Source organism: Parasteatoda tepidariorum, chromosome 8 (genome assembly GCF_982258835.1).
Source record: "Parasteatoda tepidariorum strain Cologne lab strain chromosome 8, Ptep-v5.0, whole genome shotgun sequence".
In the NCBI taxonomy this organism is placed as follows: domain Eukaryota; kingdom Metazoa; phylum Arthropoda; class Arachnida; order Araneae; family Theridiidae; genus Parasteatoda; species Parasteatoda tepidariorum.
This window is the reverse complement of record NC_141762.1, coordinates 23,877,597-23,898,840: the sequence shown is the minus strand read 5'-3', so window position 1 is coordinate 23,898,840 and position 21,244 is coordinate 23,877,597. Positions and strand designations below refer to the sequence as shown.

General features: G+C 30.2%; 1 protein-coding gene across 1 annotated transcript in view; it reads left to right on the top strand.

The window, feature by feature from the left end:
• The window catches only part of LOC107448587 (uncharacterized), a 31,737-nt gene extending 15,939 nt beyond the window's left edge, over positions 1-15,798 (top strand). The window contains exons 4-7 of the mRNA XM_087149417.1: positions 8,230-8,274; positions 8,363-8,428; positions 12,979-13,034; positions 15,672-15,798. Of these exons, the coding sequence (XP_087005543.1) occupies positions 8,230-8,274; positions 8,363-8,428; positions 12,979-13,034; positions 15,672-15,684 (180 nt within the window). The 3' untranslated portion in view covers positions 15,685-15,798. The remainder of the gene's footprint in view (positions 1-8,229; positions 8,275-8,362; positions 8,429-12,978; positions 13,035-15,671) is intronic.
• Positions 15,799-21,244: the final 5,446 nt, after the last annotated feature.

The window sequence follows — 21,244 nt, the reverse complement described above, 5'->3', positions numbered from 1 at the left end:
CTGAATCCAGCTTTTCATCACGGATTGTTTTTATGGTGAAAAAAGTTGTTAAGTTTGAACACTTGCCAAACTTGCAAAAAATATTTTTTGTACTTTCTGTTAATAGAAAATAGTTATTTGAACAGTTCTATGTAAGCCCTCAAAATTTCAAATCGATTCGATTTTTTTTGACGAAGTTATAGAATTTTGAAAAACATGTGTACTTCTCTCGATTTTTGAGCATTCCACATATGCAGTCTTCTGGTATATACATCTTCTATCAAAGAACTTTTTAATTTTTATGTTTCTATATTTTCAAATAATTAATATTTATCATAAAACAAATACTCTTATTCATTATTGTAATTATTATTGTTTATATTTATTGTTTATATTTATTGCTTACCTGTATTAGTTTTGTTGTGATATTTTTACTTTATATTAAATTAAATTAAAAAGTTATAACAATAATTACATAAATAATTCTAAAAAAATAATAACAATAGTATAAAAAATTTGCATTTTTATTAAACTATTTTATTTACAACATTTTAACATATTCTTATTCGTATTATTCGTACATATTTAACATATTCTTATTCGTATTTTGTAATTAAATAAATTAACATTTAAATCTTAGATTCCTCGAACCATCCACCTTTTGCTTTTATTATAGCCTTACATATGCATAGCATTCGTTCTAATAAACCATTAATCACTTCCAGTGATATAGAGTTCCATTCCTGTTGTAAAATGTCCCATAACTGACTTCGATTCAAATATCAGAGCATCGTTTGCAAGAACAAACAAATTTTAGATGAAATGTGACATCTATGAGATATTGTTTTAATTATATTCATAATAAGTTCCTTGTAGTAACAATAATTACAATAATAAATAAGAATATTTGTTTTATAATCAATATTAATTATTTGAAAATATAGAAAACATTAAAATTAAAAAGTTCTTTGGTCGAAGATGTATAGACCAAAGGACCGCAAATGTGGAATGCTTAAAAATCGAGAAAAGTACACATGTTTTTCAAAATTCCATAACTTCGTCAAAAAAAATCAAATCGATTTGAAATTTTGAGGACTTACATAGAACTGTTCAAATAACTATTTTCTATTAACAGAAAGTACAAAAAATTTTTTTTGCAAGTTTGGCAAGTGTTCAAACTTAACAACTTTTTTCACCATAGAAACAACTCATGATGAAAAGGTGGATTCAGTTCGCAAAAAACAAAGTATTGCAATTTGATCATATGTAACTAACTGTAAAGAGTTCACATTAAAACATATCAAATTTTCATGCCATTTGAATGATTTTTCGCAGTTCTATGAACATTTGAATTTAGAACTTTTTTTTGTAGATTTCAAAATTTTCGCAAACTTTTGACCGGTAGTGTATATATATATATATATATATATATATATATATATATATATATATATATATATATATATATATATATATATATATATATATATATATATATATATATATATATATATATATATATAATTATGTAAATAGTGGCAACTTAACCTTGAAACTCACAGAAGGGCGGGCATGCGTAAATAGGGTATGGGTGGGGGGAGGTGGCACTGTTGTCGATGTGTAGAGTGCAAAAAAAAGTCGATTTGCTTAGAAGGGTAGTTGTTGCGTGGCGTTAAAGTGAGGAGTTTCGTTTCCATCGCTCTAAAGCATGTTGTGAAAAGGCTTAATGACGAAAAACGACGAGATGCTTGAACCCTTCGTTCTACTGTCCTATACGGGAAAACATTTGCTCCACAGGCTTCCACTAATCCTCGTTAGCATTCTGCTGCATTTTTCCACGGGCAACCTCGATTGTAAGTCACGACCGCTGATCATCTTTTGAAAACATGCTTTAGAGCGATGGAAAAGAAACTCCTCACTTTAACGCCATACAGCAACTACCCTTCTAAGCAAATCGACTTTTTTTGCACTCTACACATCGACAACAGTGCCACCTCCCCCCCCCCATACCCTATTTACGCATGCCCGCCCTTCTGTGAGTTTCAAGGTTAAGTTGCCACTATTTAATTTACAACCCTCGTATATATATATATATATATATATATATATATATATATATATATATATATATATATATATATATATATATATATATATATATATATATATATATATATATATATATATATATATATATATATATATATAATAACAGGACTACATCCTTGTTATTGTTGTATTCAGATTTAATAATGCAGTCAAAAGCCATCATACGTTATAAAAAGGTTTATTTAATGTTAGGCTGGTGGTTATAACAGTTCACATCCCCACTCCACAATTGAGGGGGTGTGGACGAAACTGCGGATGGTTCCGGCAGATGGATATTGGAACCCGTTAATCAGCAAGAGACACGCGAAAACCTTCGGTCCCGCATTAAATACTACAGAGATTGGTGTAATTAGGTTCCAGTCGTACATACCTTTGTAACTCTACGCATTATGGAAAATCATTTAATGCTTCTAATATGGAAGTGTAAGAGGGGCAAGATTCTAAAAATAACTCCTCCTTTGAAATATAAATCTAATTTTTATTCAATGGTATGTTTTCAGCCTTGGATTCCTAAAATAGAATATCTCTACTCTTACTCTTTAACAAAGACATTTTAATTTTATTAATACAAAAGTATTTATAATTTTTGTATTACATACATATATATATATTTTTTTTTCTTCTTTTTTTTCTTCTTCAACTTCTTAGCGTAATCTTATGTTAACTAATGATATGTTATGCTAACTTAATACATATAAAGGTTCATATGAATATTAGCCAATTTCGATGAGATCTGGCCTTTACCCACGGAATTACCATTGCGGGTCAACCAATTATTTAATAACTTTGGCATTAAAAAAATTGCGCCCTTAATTTGAAATAACTGTGAAAGAAAATAAGTCACGAAAAATCCTCCTCAAACTACGAAAAAGAAATGTTATTGTAAAGGAGGTGAACCTTACAGTTCTCAAAAAAAGTCCCGAATAATTTTTGATCTAATGATCGGATTTTTATGTATTAATGGGTGATTTCAATTTAAAATCGGTGATTTCAAAAATTCTAATTAAGAAGTGCAGAAATAATATTTTAAATTTTGAAATCAGACGGAAAAAAATTTTTCACAGAAGAAACAAACCCTTTTTTCGACTTATTAGGATTTTTTAACCCTCAAAAATAGGAGGTGACAGAAGTTCAATACGCTTAATAAATACGTCTTAAATACGCTTTTCGTGTATTTCGCCATATCTCGAGAATATTTTAAAAGAGTCAAAAAATTAAGACACTCTTACATTTAAAACTGATACCTGAGAAATCAATTTTGTTCAACTTTAGCATTTTGCCTCTAAATTCTGGTCTAAAAATTTATATATTACTATTCAAAACTTTTCGACTATTATTAAATAATATAGAAACATAAAGCAATGATTAAATTTTAATTTTTGAATGGAAACGTCGTTAAATAAACAAATTTTTATTATTGTATACAAAAAAAAACTTTCGATTCGTTTTTACAGTTCTCGAGGTAATGCAAAATACGCAAAAAATGAAATTGACATTTAGGGGTTCTTCCACTGAAGAGCCATTACATTATGATCACCCTCCATCTATGACAATGGGCTCGCTCAGGTTTTCATGGTTTCTCGCCCAGGAGCAATGTTTTCATGGGGCACATTAAGACCCATAATCCTCATAGAACAATCCCTGACGTCTGTAAGCTACTTGAACATAGGTCACCCATTCATGGCAACAGTTTTTCCTGCGGGGGATGGTGTTTACCAACAGGATAATGCACCATGTCATTAGGGTCGAATCATCGAGGGACATTCCAGTGACTTTCAAGTCATGTCTTGGCCCCCAAATTCCCCTGACCTCAATCCAATAGAACATTTGTGGTCCTACTCGGAAAACCAAATTCGTGCTGCCACGCTACCCCTTCGCAATGTGACGGAATTGCAGGACCAGTTGGTGAGCGCTTGGTACCAGATACCTCAGACTACCTATCACCACCTGGTGGAATCAATGCCACGGCGGGTGCCAGCAGTTTTGGGGGCTAAAGATAAACCTACATGTTATTAGCAGGGTGGTCATAATGTAATGGCTCTTCGGTGTATATTGGTCTGATATCCTAACCCAATTACTGGGACCATATGTTTCCCAAATTGTGCCTTCCTATATTTTGAAGGTAAGGAATCCAATTTCAACAAGAAAAGTAAATTTAGTCCACGAAAGTTTGTTTTTGTTACTAAATTCGTAACTTAAAATACAGTCTGCCTTCAATAAATACTGTTTTTTCGAGGTCAAACCTTAAATGTGTTGAGAAAATGACGTGTTTAATGACATGACATTAAGCAGAACAGGAAAATTCAATCATTAGACCGAATGTTGTTTACGGTGTTTTCTTTCTTCCCTCAATACCTTTTAAAAAGCGTGAATGATGAATTTTTAAAATTAAACATTTAATTAAAATTTTCGGATCGATGAAAAGTTGTCACTGGGATTATATTAACTAATATGGCAACCTGAAAAGGGAGTAAAATATTTTTATGCTGTCAAAAACCTAAATTTTAATGTTTTTAAAAAACATAAGAATAAAATAAATTTTAGATAATGATTTCAAAAATGTAGAGTTTAGAACACAAAGTTGACATAACGTAAAAATAATATTTAGATCCTCGAAAATTCTCAGAAAACCTAGTCTTCTCTATCAAAGAATTTTTATTATCAAATAATTTTCATTAACGGATCATTAATCGGATCATTCATCTATCTTTTTATCTCATTAATCAGAAAATTTTAATTTTTAATCAACAATAAAATTTTAGGTTAGGTAATTCATGAATATTCCGAGCTATTTTAACTTTTCCAGGAATTATAAAAATTAAATTTCTTTCATGTATATTTTTTTGCATTCTTAACATTTAAAATTTTTAATTTGGTTCGTATTTGTGATTTCTGAAAAAAATTTAAATTAACGTTTTTGACTACCCCCTCAAAAAAAATTTTAACTTTAGGCCAATTTGGAAAATCTTAATTTCTTAAATTTGAGTCAATTTTTTTGGTAAATATCCTATCACTTAATATTTTGAATTTCGAAAAAGGGGAAAAATGTTTCTTCATTATACACTATTAATATTCATGAAAGATTATCTGTTTCCCCCTATAGGAGTCTTAAATTATTCTACCCCGAGATACTTTGGAGCTGCTACCACGATATTTTTTTTACATAATTATAATATAATTTTACGCAAATCAAAATGTCTGCATCTGCACTCCGATGTTGCAAATGTTTACTATCTTTATTTTATATTCTTTTCCAATGTTATGAAAAAAATATTCTACACTTGTACTGTAACAATGTTTCACTGCTGATCTCATGCAAAAATATGAAGAAATTCGCAAGTCGAACATCATGATGCATGATCAACATTTACCTTTACATAAGTTTTAGTCGCTGTAGTTTTATCACAGCGTGGCACAACGTCATTTTATTTTATTATACAAGGTATTCCTTAATCATTGCCCTTTATATATATTTTTGAATCCTTGTCATTAGGTGATGTAAATCAATATTTGTGAGAGGAGAATAACAAGATCGCTAACTAAATATTACCATAATATATATATATATATATATATATATATATATATATATATATATATATATGGGTGATTCCTTTTAAACATGACAATTCGGAACAAAAAACTTCTTCAAATTTAAAATCTTCAAAATAATCCAATTTTCTTTTGCATACTTATTTAGTTAGATTTAATAATGTCTTACAGACAGTAATGTAGTTTATTGACATTTGCTCGAGAAAAAAAAATAGAAATTCACCAAATCTTGAATGACAGGAAAATGACATATTAGCTTGGAAGTTTAATAAACAGTCATTTTAAGTTAATAGTAAGTAACTCAACTTAAGCCTTTATGTTAGATGGACTATAAATTGCTTAAATTAATTCTTTTTATCCACTGTAGAAGGAATCAATTTTTTTTTTGCTGATATGTACAGAATAAAATCATAATCATTAAATAAATAAATAACTTTGATTTCATCCAATCATATTACAATCATACATAAACTTGGTGTTAGGTTAATATTTTCTTTTCCTCCTTACAGTATTAGCAGTTAAAAAAAATTTTGGTAGCTCTTCAATGTCCTGGAATTCATAAGCTAGGAAAATGACAGCCAGGATAATGACAAATTCGCCATTTTATAGCATATAACTTTATTTTAATTTAATATTTTGGCCTAAGACGTTTGCATTCTGCAGAAAGCAACAGGATTTCTTAAAATAACTCAGATAAATCTATGTGGTTTATGTTACTAATGATTTCAAGAAGCCAGGAAAATGACAACACAAAAACCTACTCATCTTGAAAAATGTTTTGAAATAGATTTTGAACCAGAAAATTGGTTCTTTATTCATGTAATAAGACAAGTTCATATAGGAGGGTATCTAATCAATCTATTAACATAAGATATTGATTGATGGCTCTATCTACTTTGCTTACAAACCACTAAATAAAAGTAGCCAGGAAAATGATAGATTTTCTTGGGACAAACAATTATTGACAGAAAATTTTTAATAAACGAAGTTTTTGTAAATAATACCCTCTGCGTATATTCTAGAAATGCTTACACCGGTTGAGATAAAAAAAAATTAGATATTTAAAAATTTATGGGAAGTTTTGAAGCTAGTTATTATTGGAAATATTGTTTGGGACAAGCCAGGAAAATGACATTTTGAAGTTCAATTAAATTTTTTTACTATACAAAACAGTCAATGCTAGTGCAAAGTCATTTTGAAATGCTAACAGCAATGCAATTTATTATTTTTTTTAAAAAAAAAAGTTCTCTTAGTTTCCACTCAAATATATATATATATATATATATATATATATATATATATATATATATATATATATATATATATATATATATATATATATATATATATATATATATATATATTAATGGGGCCTGTGGGTACTTGCGAACGACGGACACTCCCAATAAATGCTGGTAAGACGTGTAGACTTTACTGTTATGATAGCTTCAGGGGATACTGAATTGGAGATTGATCGTTCTCTGGTTCAAATCAAAATTATGATCTGCGGATAAATTAAAAGAGTATGATTGGATCAGCCCTGTACAGTGAACTATGACGTGTGTTCGGCTGAAGTCGTCTGGTCGTATGGTAAGTCGTAGGTTGTTGTTGTTAATTTACGTCGCACTAGAGCTGCACAATGGGCTATTGGCGACGGTCTGGGAAACATCCCGGAGGATGATCCGAAGACATGCCATCACAATTTTGATCCTCTGCAGAGGGGATGGCACCCCGATTCGGTAGCCCGACGACCTGCACGTGAAGTCGAGCACTTTACGGTAGCACAGTTTAACGAGGACCAATACCGCACACCCTCGGTCCCTACGCAGACTGATCCAAGTGGGTCACCCACCCGCACACTGACCGCAGCCAGTGATGCTTGACTTCGGTGATCTGCTGGGAACCGTGTCTTAACGATCAGTCCACTGCGGGACGGTAAGTCGTAGGAAGTCGGCCGAACTTACAATCGAGGTTGCCCGTGGAAAACAACAAGAAACGCACCCCCCCCCCCTGTCTTAAAAATTGGCTTGATTTCAAGCACGCTTGCTGGTATTGAAAAGTAGAATAAGTAAAAATAAGTTTCTATTTCTTATAGACAGGTAGGTATATAAATTCAACCGAACAGGTTTTGATCTTTTCAGTCCTGCCTATCTCAGCAGTGATTTCTTAGATTCAGATATCGTTTTTTTTCTTTTTCTGTTATCTTTGACTAAATATTGGTTTGCCATACCAAATGTGCACGAACCCAATAATAGTAAAAATTGCAAACCCAATAATACTGAAAATTATAATTTTGAGCGATATTTATGTAACAATGCATAAAAAGTTAAAGTAATTACGTAACAATGCATAAAATTCAATAATTAACAACGCATGATATGTAATAATTATGCAACAATGCATGAAATGGGTAGCAAATTAAATTTTTTGTTATTTGAGTGGAAGTTTCAAATTGTAAAATGTTTTTAATTGTTAACCAAAATCGTTTAAATTTAGAAACACTTCATTTTGTGAATATATGTAATTTTGATTAATAATTTCATATTTATAATTTTATTTTCTCCATGCTTTGCCTTAAATTTGTTGCAGAAAAGCTACTTGACGAAAGTTTTCGCTACTTTCGTAGAATACAATGTAAGTAATTGTTCTTAAAAATAAAAAATCTAATCTTTAGATTTCTAATCAAGTAAAAAGTTTTTTTTTACCAAAATGTTATTTACAGAAAGATCTTGAAACTTCAACTGATCCAATAAAAGTTGCTGACAATAAGAAAATAGAAGAGTTTAAGGTAAGTTGAAATTTGCTTCGATTTCCAAAAGTCATACCCAATTCAATTAAATACACTTTAAGCATGTTTCATGTGCAAAATTTACAGGTATATTTTTGGAGGAATGCAAGATACTTCACGAATTTTTGAAAATAAATAAATAAATTAATAAAATAAAAATATGAAAAAATTCAAATAAATTAAAAAGGATAATATAATTCTATCCTTGCCCAACTTAAAAAAAAATGAATGGGGAGCATTAATTTTGAAAGAAAGACGTAAGGAAGTTTTGATTGTGTTTGAAGTTAATTACAAAAGTAATGCTCCCTACGTTTTGCGTTTTCGGATTCACAAAAATCTAATTTTTTAGCCTTCTTGGAAAAAAAAACTTTATGATTATTTTCCGTTTTCAATCATATGTTTGTTACTTTAAATAAGAAAGTGATTGAAGTTTAAAATGGGTAAAATTCTTACCGTTTGGGAAACAAATGCAGCACTAATATCAGCAAAATACTTATGGCTCTGGTTGAAATTTAGTTAGTAAATTTAGTAGAAATTTACTCTAGTTAGTCGGACATTAGTCGAAGCTTTGAGTGACACTAAATCCCCAATGAAATAGTGAATCCTTACAAAAGATTTCTATTGTCATTTAGAGCACTTTTTAGCATTTTAACATCCTTGTTTTTTTTAAAACGTGGACAAAAATTTTGATGAAGATAAATTCGCAATTGCCTGTAATACTACGATAAACGGAGCATATAGCAGCAAGGAAAAAACTGAGATTTGTGTTGTCCTTTAGAACAGTGGTGCGCAAACTAGGGGTCGCCAGAAGTTTTTTGGGGGTCGCCAAATTTTTATGAAATGCATTATCCCTGCATGCTGCATACCATACAGTGTACATATAAAGAGTGAAGAGCCGTCACTCACTGCTTAATTGCAATTTCATGCTGTCCACTCTTTCTTTGACTGTAATGCGTAATGTATGTAAATTGTGAAGACGCAAGTTTTTCACTCCGGTAGATAGCGCCCTCTTCGCGGTAATTCGCCAGTTTTACTGAAAAGCGCCTATTTGACTAGACGTTAACCGCAGGGAAAGGGCAAAAATTCGCTTCCGTGATCAGCCAATCAGATGGCGAGGTACGCGGTGTATCTGATAGTCAGAGTGAAGACGTGAAGTGTTCGCATGAAGTTGTAGCATGTAGCAGTTGGCCTGCAATTGTTTTAGTTTATCCTCGAGTTTTATCATGTGACGTTGTGTATGTGGCATCAGCCAGATTAACTGTGACTGTGTATTCACTGTTTAGTTTTAGTTTGCATTCATGTTTAGTTTCAGTTTGTGTTTGCGTATCTCGTTAGGTTGTCATTAAATGTGTTTGCGAGATGCTAGATCTTGCTCATTTATTTAATAAGTATTTAAGTAATACTTAACCACACAGTGTAATTTTGATTTTTTATATTTTAATCGGGCTTTGCTACTCTTTGTTATCAGGTATGTACTATCATTAGAGAAAGATCTCTGTTCATTTTATTGAATTTCTCGAAAAAAATGATAAAATTTTATATATTTGTTTTAGTTTGAATAATTTAACCCCTATCTCCATAATGAATAAATGGGTAATACGTACAACAGGTACATCTTCAGCTAACAAACGAACAAATACTGATGAGGAGTCGCAAAATACTGAATTAAATGCCCGATCTAAAAAAATAAGAAAATACAATGAGGAATTTATTAAGTATGGTTTTACATTTTGTGTTGTTGATGAAGAAGAACGCCCGATATGTGTCATTTGCAACGAAAAATTAGTAAATGAGAGCATGAAACCAGCTAAATTAAAAAGGCACCTGGAAACTAAACATAGAGACCTTCAAAATAAACATGCCGATTTTTTTCAAAGACGAGCTGAAAATCTGAAAATTCAAAGTGCAGGAAATTTACAACAATACCTCAGAAAGCATTACGAGCTTCTTTAGAAGTTTCTTATCTAATAGGAAAAACAATGAAACCCCATGCAATTAGAGAATCCCTCTTCCTGCAGCAACTAAGATGACATCAATTATGCATTGCGATAAATATGGATAAAACTAAAAACAATACCATTATCAAGAGATACCGTGTCTCGGCGGATTTCCGAAATGTCACGAAATATCGAGTCAGAAGTCATAAAACGCATGCAAAATTCATCTGTATTTGCTTTACAACTGGACGAGACTACCGATATTACTAAAATGTCACAACTAATTATTTACGTTAGGTTTATTTTTAATGCAGATATAACAGAAACGTTTTTATGTTGCAAAAGATTGGAAGGAAAAACAACTGGAGAAAAAATATTCTAAATTATAAATGCATATTTTGAAACAAAGTCCCTTACCTGGGCAAACTGTGCTGCGGTTTGTACTGATGGTGCTGCAGCATTAACAGGTTCGAAGAAAGGGCTCAGAGGCTTAATTCAGAAGGTGGCGTTCATATGGTATTTAATCACTGTATGATTCATCGGCAAGCTCTTGTTGCAAAAGATATGGATGAAGAGTTGCTCAACGTATAACAAGACGCTGTTAGTTCAATTAACTTCATTAAATGCAACAGCCACAACAGCCGTCTCTTTTCAATACTTTGCAATGAGATGAGCTCAACGTTTGAGAGATTACTGTTACACACTGAAGTGAGATGGCTTTCACGTGGGAAAATACTACGACGGATATTTGATTTGAGAAATGAAGTGTACATGTTTTTAATCGAAAAGAAACATAGATTGGCAAGTTATTATATCAATGAAGTTTGGCTAGGGAAGCTGAGCTATTTAGTTGATATTTTAACGACTTAAATTTGAGCTTGCAGGATGAGAATTCAACTATCATAACTGCAGCCAGTAAAATTCAAGCTTTTAAGAATAAGCTTAGTCTCTGGCAAACTGGACTGAATAAAAAGAACACCGACATGCTCCCTTGCTTTAACGATTTTATCAAGGAAAATAATATAGATATACATATTTACATTTAAAAACATCATTTCCAATCACATTGAAAAGTTAAAGAAAAAAATTTCGAGAAGATTCGAGGATTTTCCTGAAAACGATCTTGGTTGGATTCGTGATCCATTTTCCTTTGACATATGCAGTTCAACTCTTCAAATTACTGAGAAAGAGCAATTGATAGATCTAATTAGTGATTATACTCTTCGAAATCAATTTAAGACTCAGCCTTGCCAAAAGTTTTGGCTCTCCGTGGAAAAACAATATCCCGTTTTAAGCAAGAATGCCATCAGAGTGTTAATACAATTTGCATCAACGTATTTATGTGAAACTGGATTTAGCAAACTAGTTTCAATTAAAACTAAATACCGCTCGCGTTTAAACACTGAAGATGATATGCGAATTGCAATTAGCAACATACATCCAAACATCGATGAGATAATTAGAAACTTACAGCCGCATACATCTCATTAAAGGGCAATTTACTGATTTTTGTGTTAGACAAAAAGTATTTTCTTAAAATTATAAATAAAATTAATGTGAGTCAAATATGATAATGTTTTTATTCGATTAAACGAAAGAAATGCGCGAAATATACATCGTATTTGTGAACATTTATTTATCCCTAGGGGTCGCCAAAAATTTTCTCTCTACAAAAGGGGTCGCAGTCGAAAAAAGTTTGCGCACCACTGTTTTAGAACACCAGTTAACGTTTTTATTCTGCTTTTTAATTTCATAGTGGACCTCCAATGGACCTTCATTTGATTAGGTAGCAGTGCAAATAAATTTTCGCATATGCAAAAAAAAAAAAAAAAAAAAAAAAGAAAAAAAAAGGGATTTGGGTTGTTATTTAGAACAACAGTTAATATTTTAATTTCACTTTTTAATTTCGTAGTGGACTTCCAGTTGATTAGGAAACAATACAAATAGATTTTCTCATACGAAAAAATGCGTATCAGTATTATCTATAGTTGCAATATTTTTTTTTTTGTTGAGAAAAATATTAAATAAATTCAAATTGTTACAGAATCGCTTCTTTAATATTACTAGATCGAACAGCATCAGTTCGGACGAGCCAGTTTTTATGAATTTATGTTTTTAAAAAGCGTCAAGTTTACAGTAAAATTACAGGGAATTTCGTAAAAGCCACCCTAAATGTGTATTTCAAAAATCCATTTACAAAGGGAGCAAAAAGGTATACTCATTAAGGCTGTAAATTATTAATTATGTAAGGGAAAATGTTATTAGAATAGGACGTTTAACAGTAGGGAAAGGCGAATGTAATAAATATTAAAAAAGGTTTAATTAGAGATTGAAACTTAAAGACATTAATGATTAGCGCCTTTTAACTCTTCTCTGAGTCCTCCAGCAAACCAAACCTGTTTTGTTGTTTCTTACATGCGCCTTCCAGTACTTCAATACAGGTTTTGTTTTTTTCTAGGCTAAATATTAATTTGAAAACTTGTATGTGCATACATTTTCGTTTTCATTTTTGTAAGGATTTTAGAAATATATATTAAGAGATACCTCTGCAGAGCATTCTGCGGTGTTTCCTGTTCAATTCTTGGGTGGTAAAATTTCGATTTTTTTTTTCAGGTTTGCTTTTCCCCATTTGTTAGCTATTGCATGATGTTTCCCACATACTGCAAAAGGTAGGTAAAACCAGTAAAAAGAAATCTTAAAGTTTATTCTTGCTTGAATAATATTTAGAATGAATGTTTAAAATATTTATATTATTTAGTGTTCTTCCACTGATTGAATAATTTCAAAAAGATAAGTAACTAGATTATCTAACTGCATTTGACATTGGAGTTAATGTGTAACAATAACTAGGCTAAAACTGGGATGAAATCTTGAAAACATTTAAGCATAAATTATAAATATTATTCAATATCACGTTTTGTAGTGTTGGAGATTTCAAAAGTGTTCAAATGTAGCAACGAAATTAAAGGCTTTCCTTTGCGCTCTGGTATGCTGTTTTCTTACACAAATTCTGCAATACTTTTGTGCAAGCTGTGGTGGCTCAGAGGATAGAGCCTTCGCCTTCCAATGAGTTGGGTTCGTATCTCAGCGATGGCTGGTCGATACGAATTCCACACCCGGCTCGTACTGACTTCAGTGCTGACGTAAAATATCCTCAGTGGTAGACGGATCACGGGTTATAGTTTTCATGCCGCTAAAATTGTCTCGGCTGTTCAACGACTGTTACAAAATGAAATAAATACTTTTTTGCGTACCAGAATAGTCTGGTTGGTAGGGCGTTAGACTTAAATTCGTGAGAATAGGAGTTCGAATCCAGCTGACCGAAGAATCCTTGTGTATTAAATGGTGACTGATGCACGTTAAGTCTGTTGGGGTCACAAAGTTCTCCAAGTTCCCATAACAAATCAAAGCTCTGGGGGTCTTGATCCAAGAGTTCCTTTATCTTCTGGTTTTGGTTCAAAAATTACAAGGCTGCTGATTTGAACACTGGTAGCCGTAAGCACCAATTTAACGACGATTATAAAACAAAATATCATATTGCGGACTCATGGTGGCTCAGGAGATAGAGCGCTTGTCTCCCAATGAGGTTGAAATGGGTTCAAATCCCAGCGATGGCTGGTATATACGAAATCCACATCCTTCCCAGAGAGCACAATGATGACGTAAAATGCCCTCAGTGGTAGACGAATCATGGGTAGAGCTCCTTTAATGTCTGGCTAACCGTGTTACGTTTTCATGGTTTTCTTTTCTATGTAACGCAATTGCGAGGGTTAGTTCCATCAAAAAGTACTCCGCAAAGGCAAATTTTTTTCAATACTTGATCCAGGAGTTGCCCTGTCTTCTGGATTGAGTTCAAAATTACAAGACTACGGAGTTGAACATTGGTAGTCGCTAACTCTAAATCGAGTAAGTTGTTCAACGACGTTTAAAAAATAAAATAAAATACTTTTGAGCATAAGAAAATGTAGAGTTACTCGCATTATCCCCACGGAAATTGCCTTTTTGTTGAATAAACATTTTTAATGAGTTAGAGTGCTAATGCTTTTGGAAAAATGGTGGTGACACATTTTTTATTACCTTCATCATTATTTCTTGCTTCTTTAATTGTCTAATTCACTTTTACGAATTCAAATACTTAAATTTATTTTTTCCACAAATGACTTGTAGCTGACAATAAATAGACTATGATTTTTATTATTATTTTTATAACATCATTTCTGATTTTGTTTGCCTAATTCACTTTTTTGTTGTTTTTTTCTATCTATTAAAGATACAGTAAAAATATTTATATATTTGAAAACGAAGAAAAATGTCAAAAGTATTTACTCATAATTATACGATTCAACCTCACTCGTAATTGTTGGATATTAAATTTTACAAATTTTAATATCTATACATTTTTTCGTCCACAATTGTCTCGTTACAGACGATAAATGGATAATGCTTTTATTATTATTTTTCTTTATGGATATTCTACCTGTTAGTACAGTATTAGAGTGAATGTGCATACATTATTATGGATTTTTTCTGTGGAACTTTATCATGAGCTATTTTTTGCCCATTTCAGGTTTAGTAAATTTTAGAAATAAAAACTATTCAATAATATTTTTCATTTTTATACTCTTCAAAATGAATTGTTATGATATGAATTGTGGGAGTTTGGGTTCTGAAGCTACACTTATATCTAAATAAAGTGCTCATGTATCTAAAAAAATTATGAAAAGTGCAGCTTTCTTTGAATCACAATAGGTGTGAAGTAAGGAATATTGATTTATATTTGTTAATAATTTTGCAAAATTGTTGCATTCTGATTAAGTATATTTAATATGTTTTATTTCTAAAATTAAAGAAAAAAAACAACGCCAAATTCGACAAAACAAAGAGCCTTTTGGAAAATCCATGAGAAAATTATATAAACATGCTGTTGTAACCTAAATGATACTTAAAGATTAACTTATTTGCAAGTGTAAAGATTCGTAATAATTTTTTTTTATTTCAGTTTTTTAAGCTAATTATTTAACCAATATTTCTAGAAAAAAATTGTTTTTTGGTTTTATGTGTTTAAGTTTAGCGAAGAAACAAAAAAAAATGCATTATTTATTGCTGGCTAAGTTACAATTAAAAAAGGTCCTAACAGTACTTTTCATACTTAAATCTAATTAAATTGCTGGAAAAAAATTTAATTAAAAAAACAACTCGCTGCTTTTATTTAAAAAAAAAATTAAGAATTAAATGAGATTTTCTGATAAGCATTGTTTTATTACTTAACTAATTTTATTTTTATGGAGTTTTCTTTTGTCTTTCAGTGATTTGGGATGAAAATTGAGGAAAATCTCCTTGTTTCTTTGAAGATCTTAAGAAAGAAAAAAAAGAATGAATTCTATAAAAATACATTTTTAGCAGATACTATTAAAGATAATTGTTTGAAATATCTATAGGTTTTTGAGTTTTTTTTACAGACTGCTAGCGACATAAAATTAGAATATATTTGTTGTAGGCCCTGGGAAGTAGTAGTTTTTTTTTCCATAGCTAGAAGGCTTCGCTCGAAAACCTTTGTGATTCCTTCTCCTTTATCACTGTTTTTCTAGTAAAAGTCGATGTTTTCTCAGTCACTAGAACATTTTATATATGAATTACGTATTCATTATAATTTTATCTAAGAACTTTTTGCTAATATGATAAGCATGATGAAGTGAACGGTTACCATAATTTGAAAAATAATCAGTTGTTTTTAAAAATTTAAATAAATAAAAATAAATTTCGGAATACAGTATGCGAGACACTAAAATAAGAGAGGTAGTTTTACCAGTATACTGGATTTCATTAATAGCGGTTTTACTAGCTTGGTCAATTTTCAAAATTATTTTATACAACCTATAAACTGTAAAGGTAACCAAGCCGAATGCACTACTTATTTTTATTTGAAAATTCTAATTGTTTATCCCATCTGTAATTAGTTTCAAACATTATATTATAAATTTTTTTTCGCTATCTAGCTGTTGCTTTAGGCTTTTCCAGAGAGGAAGTACTTTAATTTCAAATTTAACCATTTTGATATGATGTACAGTCAGCAAAAAAAAAAAGATATCACCCTGAATAACTTTTGTTATAATGATCGGATTTTCACGATCTAAGTGTCAATCTTAATGGTTCCCGGGGGTGACCTCAAATATGCTAATTAATTAGTGCTAACTATTAATTAAGTTACGAAATCTGACACAAAAACGTACTTTCTCTGAATAAACATGTATTTTTTTTTACATATTTGGATTTCTAACCTTCAAAATATAGGGGGTAGCCGCAATCTGGGAAATGTGGTCCCCATAGTTTGGTCAGGAGAGCGATCCAAAGTTCGTACCCCTTAATGTTAATTTCGCTTTTTGCGTTTTCAGTCATATTTTCAAAACTAATGAAGCAATTCAAAAAAAATTGCACCCACTCATAAAACTCATTTACCCAAAGATAATTTCATGAAAAAAATAATTTTTAATAATTATTAATTATTTTTTATTATTTAATTAAATTGAGGATGAAAAAATTTTGAATTATAAGGTATGAATTTTTTTATACCAAAATAATCTACATATTTTTCAATAGAAAAATCTAAAGTTTCAACTGTTTTTATTTATTAGAAGCTGAAAAAAATTAAAATTAATTATTTTTAAAAAAATAATTTGGCGACAATAAAAAAATGATTAAATGGGGCGATTAATATTAAAATGTGATAAACTTGCGAGGAACTTGACTTCGCGCGCGTAGTGTAAAATTTCATTCATATTTTTTTTGCTAATAATCGTTTGCTAATCTTTCTATTTTTATTTCTTTCAAACTATAAAATACGATGTTTCTTTTTAGTCATTTAATAATGTATTTGTAATTTAGTAAAGAAATTATGAATAAAACATTTTGAATAAAAAACACTTTATTCAACGAATGTCTAGTTTTATAAAGGCGTGCTTCTGAGAGAATATGATTATGCACCAGATTGTGCTTACTTAATGTGATTATTTTTTAATTTTTGATTTTCTTTTTCAATAACTGATACAATTTCAATAATATACACACGTATGCATAGACTTGGAATAATATATTTATCAATTTCTTGAATATATATTTTATAATTATTAATACGAATGCGTAGTCAACATTTTTAATCATCTTAAAACTTCCCCCGGTGGCTGAGCGGTAGCGCTTCGCCCTGTCGTTCCTCGGGCCGCTCAAGGCTGACTCAGCCTTTCATCCCTTCAGTGGGTCGATAAATAAGTACCAAGCATGATTGGGAACTAAACACTGGGGGTTCCGCGTTCGGCTGACCACCTGACCGGAACATCTGCTCCTGCACCCCAGAGCCCTAGGTCCAGAAAACTGAGATGGGCATAGTAGGCCTTGGCCCTCCATGGGCTGTCGTGCAGCTGAGTTTAGAGTAGAGTTTTTTAAAACTTCTTTACATCTTATATATCGCCTTAATCTTAAAATAAATTTGTAAATTACCTGTCTATGCGTGTTTCGCAGAATTATTTTTCTAACTTTTTTATTGAATTTCAATGCAATTTTTTTTTTAAATTCTATTATGTATATTTTTTTCCAATAATATACTAATCAATTGTTTAAGTACTTTAATTTATGTTTTTCTTTAAAATAAAATTACTTTTTAAATTATTGCTAAGTTCTTATTGAAAGAAAACTTAAAATTATTGCCAGCTATCTGAGAATTAAATCTTGTTGAGAAATTAAAAATATTCTACTGATCACACTCAATATCATTCGAAGCAGAACAGCTGACTATTTACTAAAAATACTATTGTTTACGAAAAATGAAGATAAATTATTAATTTTATTTTTTTTATTACTTCTTATTTATTCGAGTAATGAAAAGTAAATGCGTATGTGCGCACAGGGGAAAAATTTAACAGATTGTTTTGTTTTTTAAATGAACAAAAAACTATGGGCATGCAATTTTAATTCAACATTCAAAGTTAATCTTGTGCGCTAACCCTTTTAAGTTACCCTTTTGTCTTAAAAAGTTGAAAATATTTTCTTTAAAAGTTGTTTGTATAATTTCTCAACTTTTGCACAGTTCAAAAAAATATTGCTATATCAGGAAAATGTTCGATATGCCTTGTTTTGTTAAACAACTACTAAAATAAAAAATTGCAAAAAGATTTGAAAAATGTGCTACTTTTAGAATCATCATCTCAAAAATTGTTCTTTTACTCCATTTGACTTTTTTCTTCTTAAATAACTTATAATCATAGTTTTAACACACGTTTTGAAGAAATTATGTATACAAATTTCTCCTAATATTTCGTAATAAAAAACAAGAATATTAATGATTTATTTATACAGTGAAACCTGCCAAGTTGACCACACTTGTAAGTTTTACACCTGAATAAGTTGACCTCAATTATCAAGAACGGAAATTTTCCTACATAATAAAGAAGCAAAACCTTTGTAACTTGACCACCTGTCTATCTTGTATGTTGACCACTGAAATAAGTTAATTTTGTCTAGGAGTATTATGAAATTCTATTCTAAAACCCTCATAAATTGACCAGAAAAAAAAAATTCAGAAAATTTTCTGTCATTTCGCAATGTATGTTAATATTTCACTTGTTTGGTGAAATAGTGTAAAAAGCTAATCTAAACCTTTTTGTGAGTTGACCATCTGGGGAAACTGTAGGGAGTCAGCTTTTGACCATTTCTTTCATTCATTCATTGAAAACAGGTGTGTTAGTTGAAAAGTTGCTCTTCCAGTTGCAATAGTGAGCAAATAGGCTTGTATGCGTAGTAATAACAGAATAAATTTTAAAGTGTTAAAATAATTTTGTTTTGTTAAAGTTTTCAATGTTTTCGTGTTCTGATATTTTAAGAAATTATTTTTATTAAACACTTCACATGTATAACTAACAAAATAATTTTTTTTTAAAAGTTAGTTAAATATTAAAATTATTTCTGTGTAACAAATTGAAGTTCGTTTAGGTTTAAACACATTTCTTGAGATATTCATTTGGCCATTTGCTAAATCAAATTTTTAAGTCAAGTAAAAAAAAAAATTTTAATGTATAGCAACATGTAGGAAACGAAAAAGTAAACAATGTCCCACCCCTTCTATAAGTTGACCACTTGTCTACGTTGGCCACTAAAACAATGCACATGAAGCGGTCAATACCCAAGTTTTACTGTAATTGTTTCATTGAACCAGAGTAGTTAATTGTTTTCGTAATAATCGGCCTTACAACTATTTAACTTAGATTCTTTGGACTAGGCGTCACTTCATGCATGTCTTTCGAGATTGAAATTTCAAAGATAAAATGTAAAAATTACAAGAATGCGTAAGCTGGTTTCAACTAACAAAAAAAAAGGGACAAAATCGTTGGCAAAAGAAGTTATCTCATGAAAAGAGTGTCAGAGTTGAAAAATTATTGTAAAAACTGTAACAATTGTTACTCTTGTTTAATTAAGGGTATTATAAACCTAATTTTCGTTTAATCATGTTTTTTAAAGAACTAACGAAAGGAGTGTGTAAATAACATCAACTCTTTTTACTGCAAACTAAGTTTACTTAATATCATTTGCAAATATTAAGAAGTACAAATTCTTGACTTGCTCCTTAAAATAAAGTTTTTTTTTAATCGTAGTTGAAGAAGTACGGATATAGTTAAGGGAGGTATGCGACATTCGGAAAAAAAAGTCGTGTGATAGAGATAGTTTTAAACAGAACGAATTAGTTCTTTTAATTGAAATGCTGACAATATCATTACAGCATTTTGGTTAACAAGTGCCATGAAAAAAGGTTCTGAACTTAAGATATGGATTTTAATATATTTTCCTATTTACATACCTCCTTGATCTCCGCACCGTTTTAATATTCTGTAAAGCATAAAATGAAATAATGTTGAATAAAAAAATAGATTTCAAATGAAATATTTTATTTTCCTTAATACAGGGTATCTGTTACATTTTAGATTTTCAAATTCATAACTTTTCATGTCTAATTCCAAGAATTTTCATGATTTAGCGAAGTTACTATTTTCTCCGATAAAAACAGAATAATAAATTCAAAAAGCATTATAATCACATTATATAAAATAGGTATAACCAAAACACTGCAGTAAGAACGCACTTTAATACAAAACCCCTCTATTTAAGCTTTTAGCTCAATTTCCGCTTTTGGTTTCATATTTTGTAATGTGGCAATCTTTTTCGAAAATATTTTAAATAATTCTTTAAAAATTTCACGTTCATGTAATAAGTTCATTTGAATTCGCAGCTCGCTTTATAGATTTCGTTTCATGTTTTATTCTGTTTCTTCTTTATACTTAATTTTCTGATTTCGCTTGATATTTTTACTTATTGTGTTCCATTATGTTTGTAATTTTTTTGTAAAATTTTTTTGAGTGCTTCTCAAACTATTGCATTGATATATTTTACTTTGGCTATATTGATACAATAATAGAAAGTACTATTTTTTTGCTGATATAATCGTGTAAGCTGATGAAAAGATTATATCTTTTATTTTCCGGATATTTTTAGAATTTTTTTTCCGGTTTCTTGCTGTTTTATTTTTTATTATTATTTTTCTTCCCCCCTTTTTTATTGTTCCGTAATTTTTCCCAAGTTTTTTCTACATTTTGAACTTATTTACTTATTTTATGAGTTCTATTTACTTGCAGCTTATGCGCAATAAATAAAACTTATTATTTTTCGTAATTTTCTTCGTGTTTTTTTGTTTTTATTTATTATGATCTATATAATATATATATATATATATATATATATATATATATATATATATATATATATATATAATGCTTTTAAAATGCTTTATAACATTTATTAAGTTTTACAATTTTATCGAAAATAAATACCGTGATTTCTA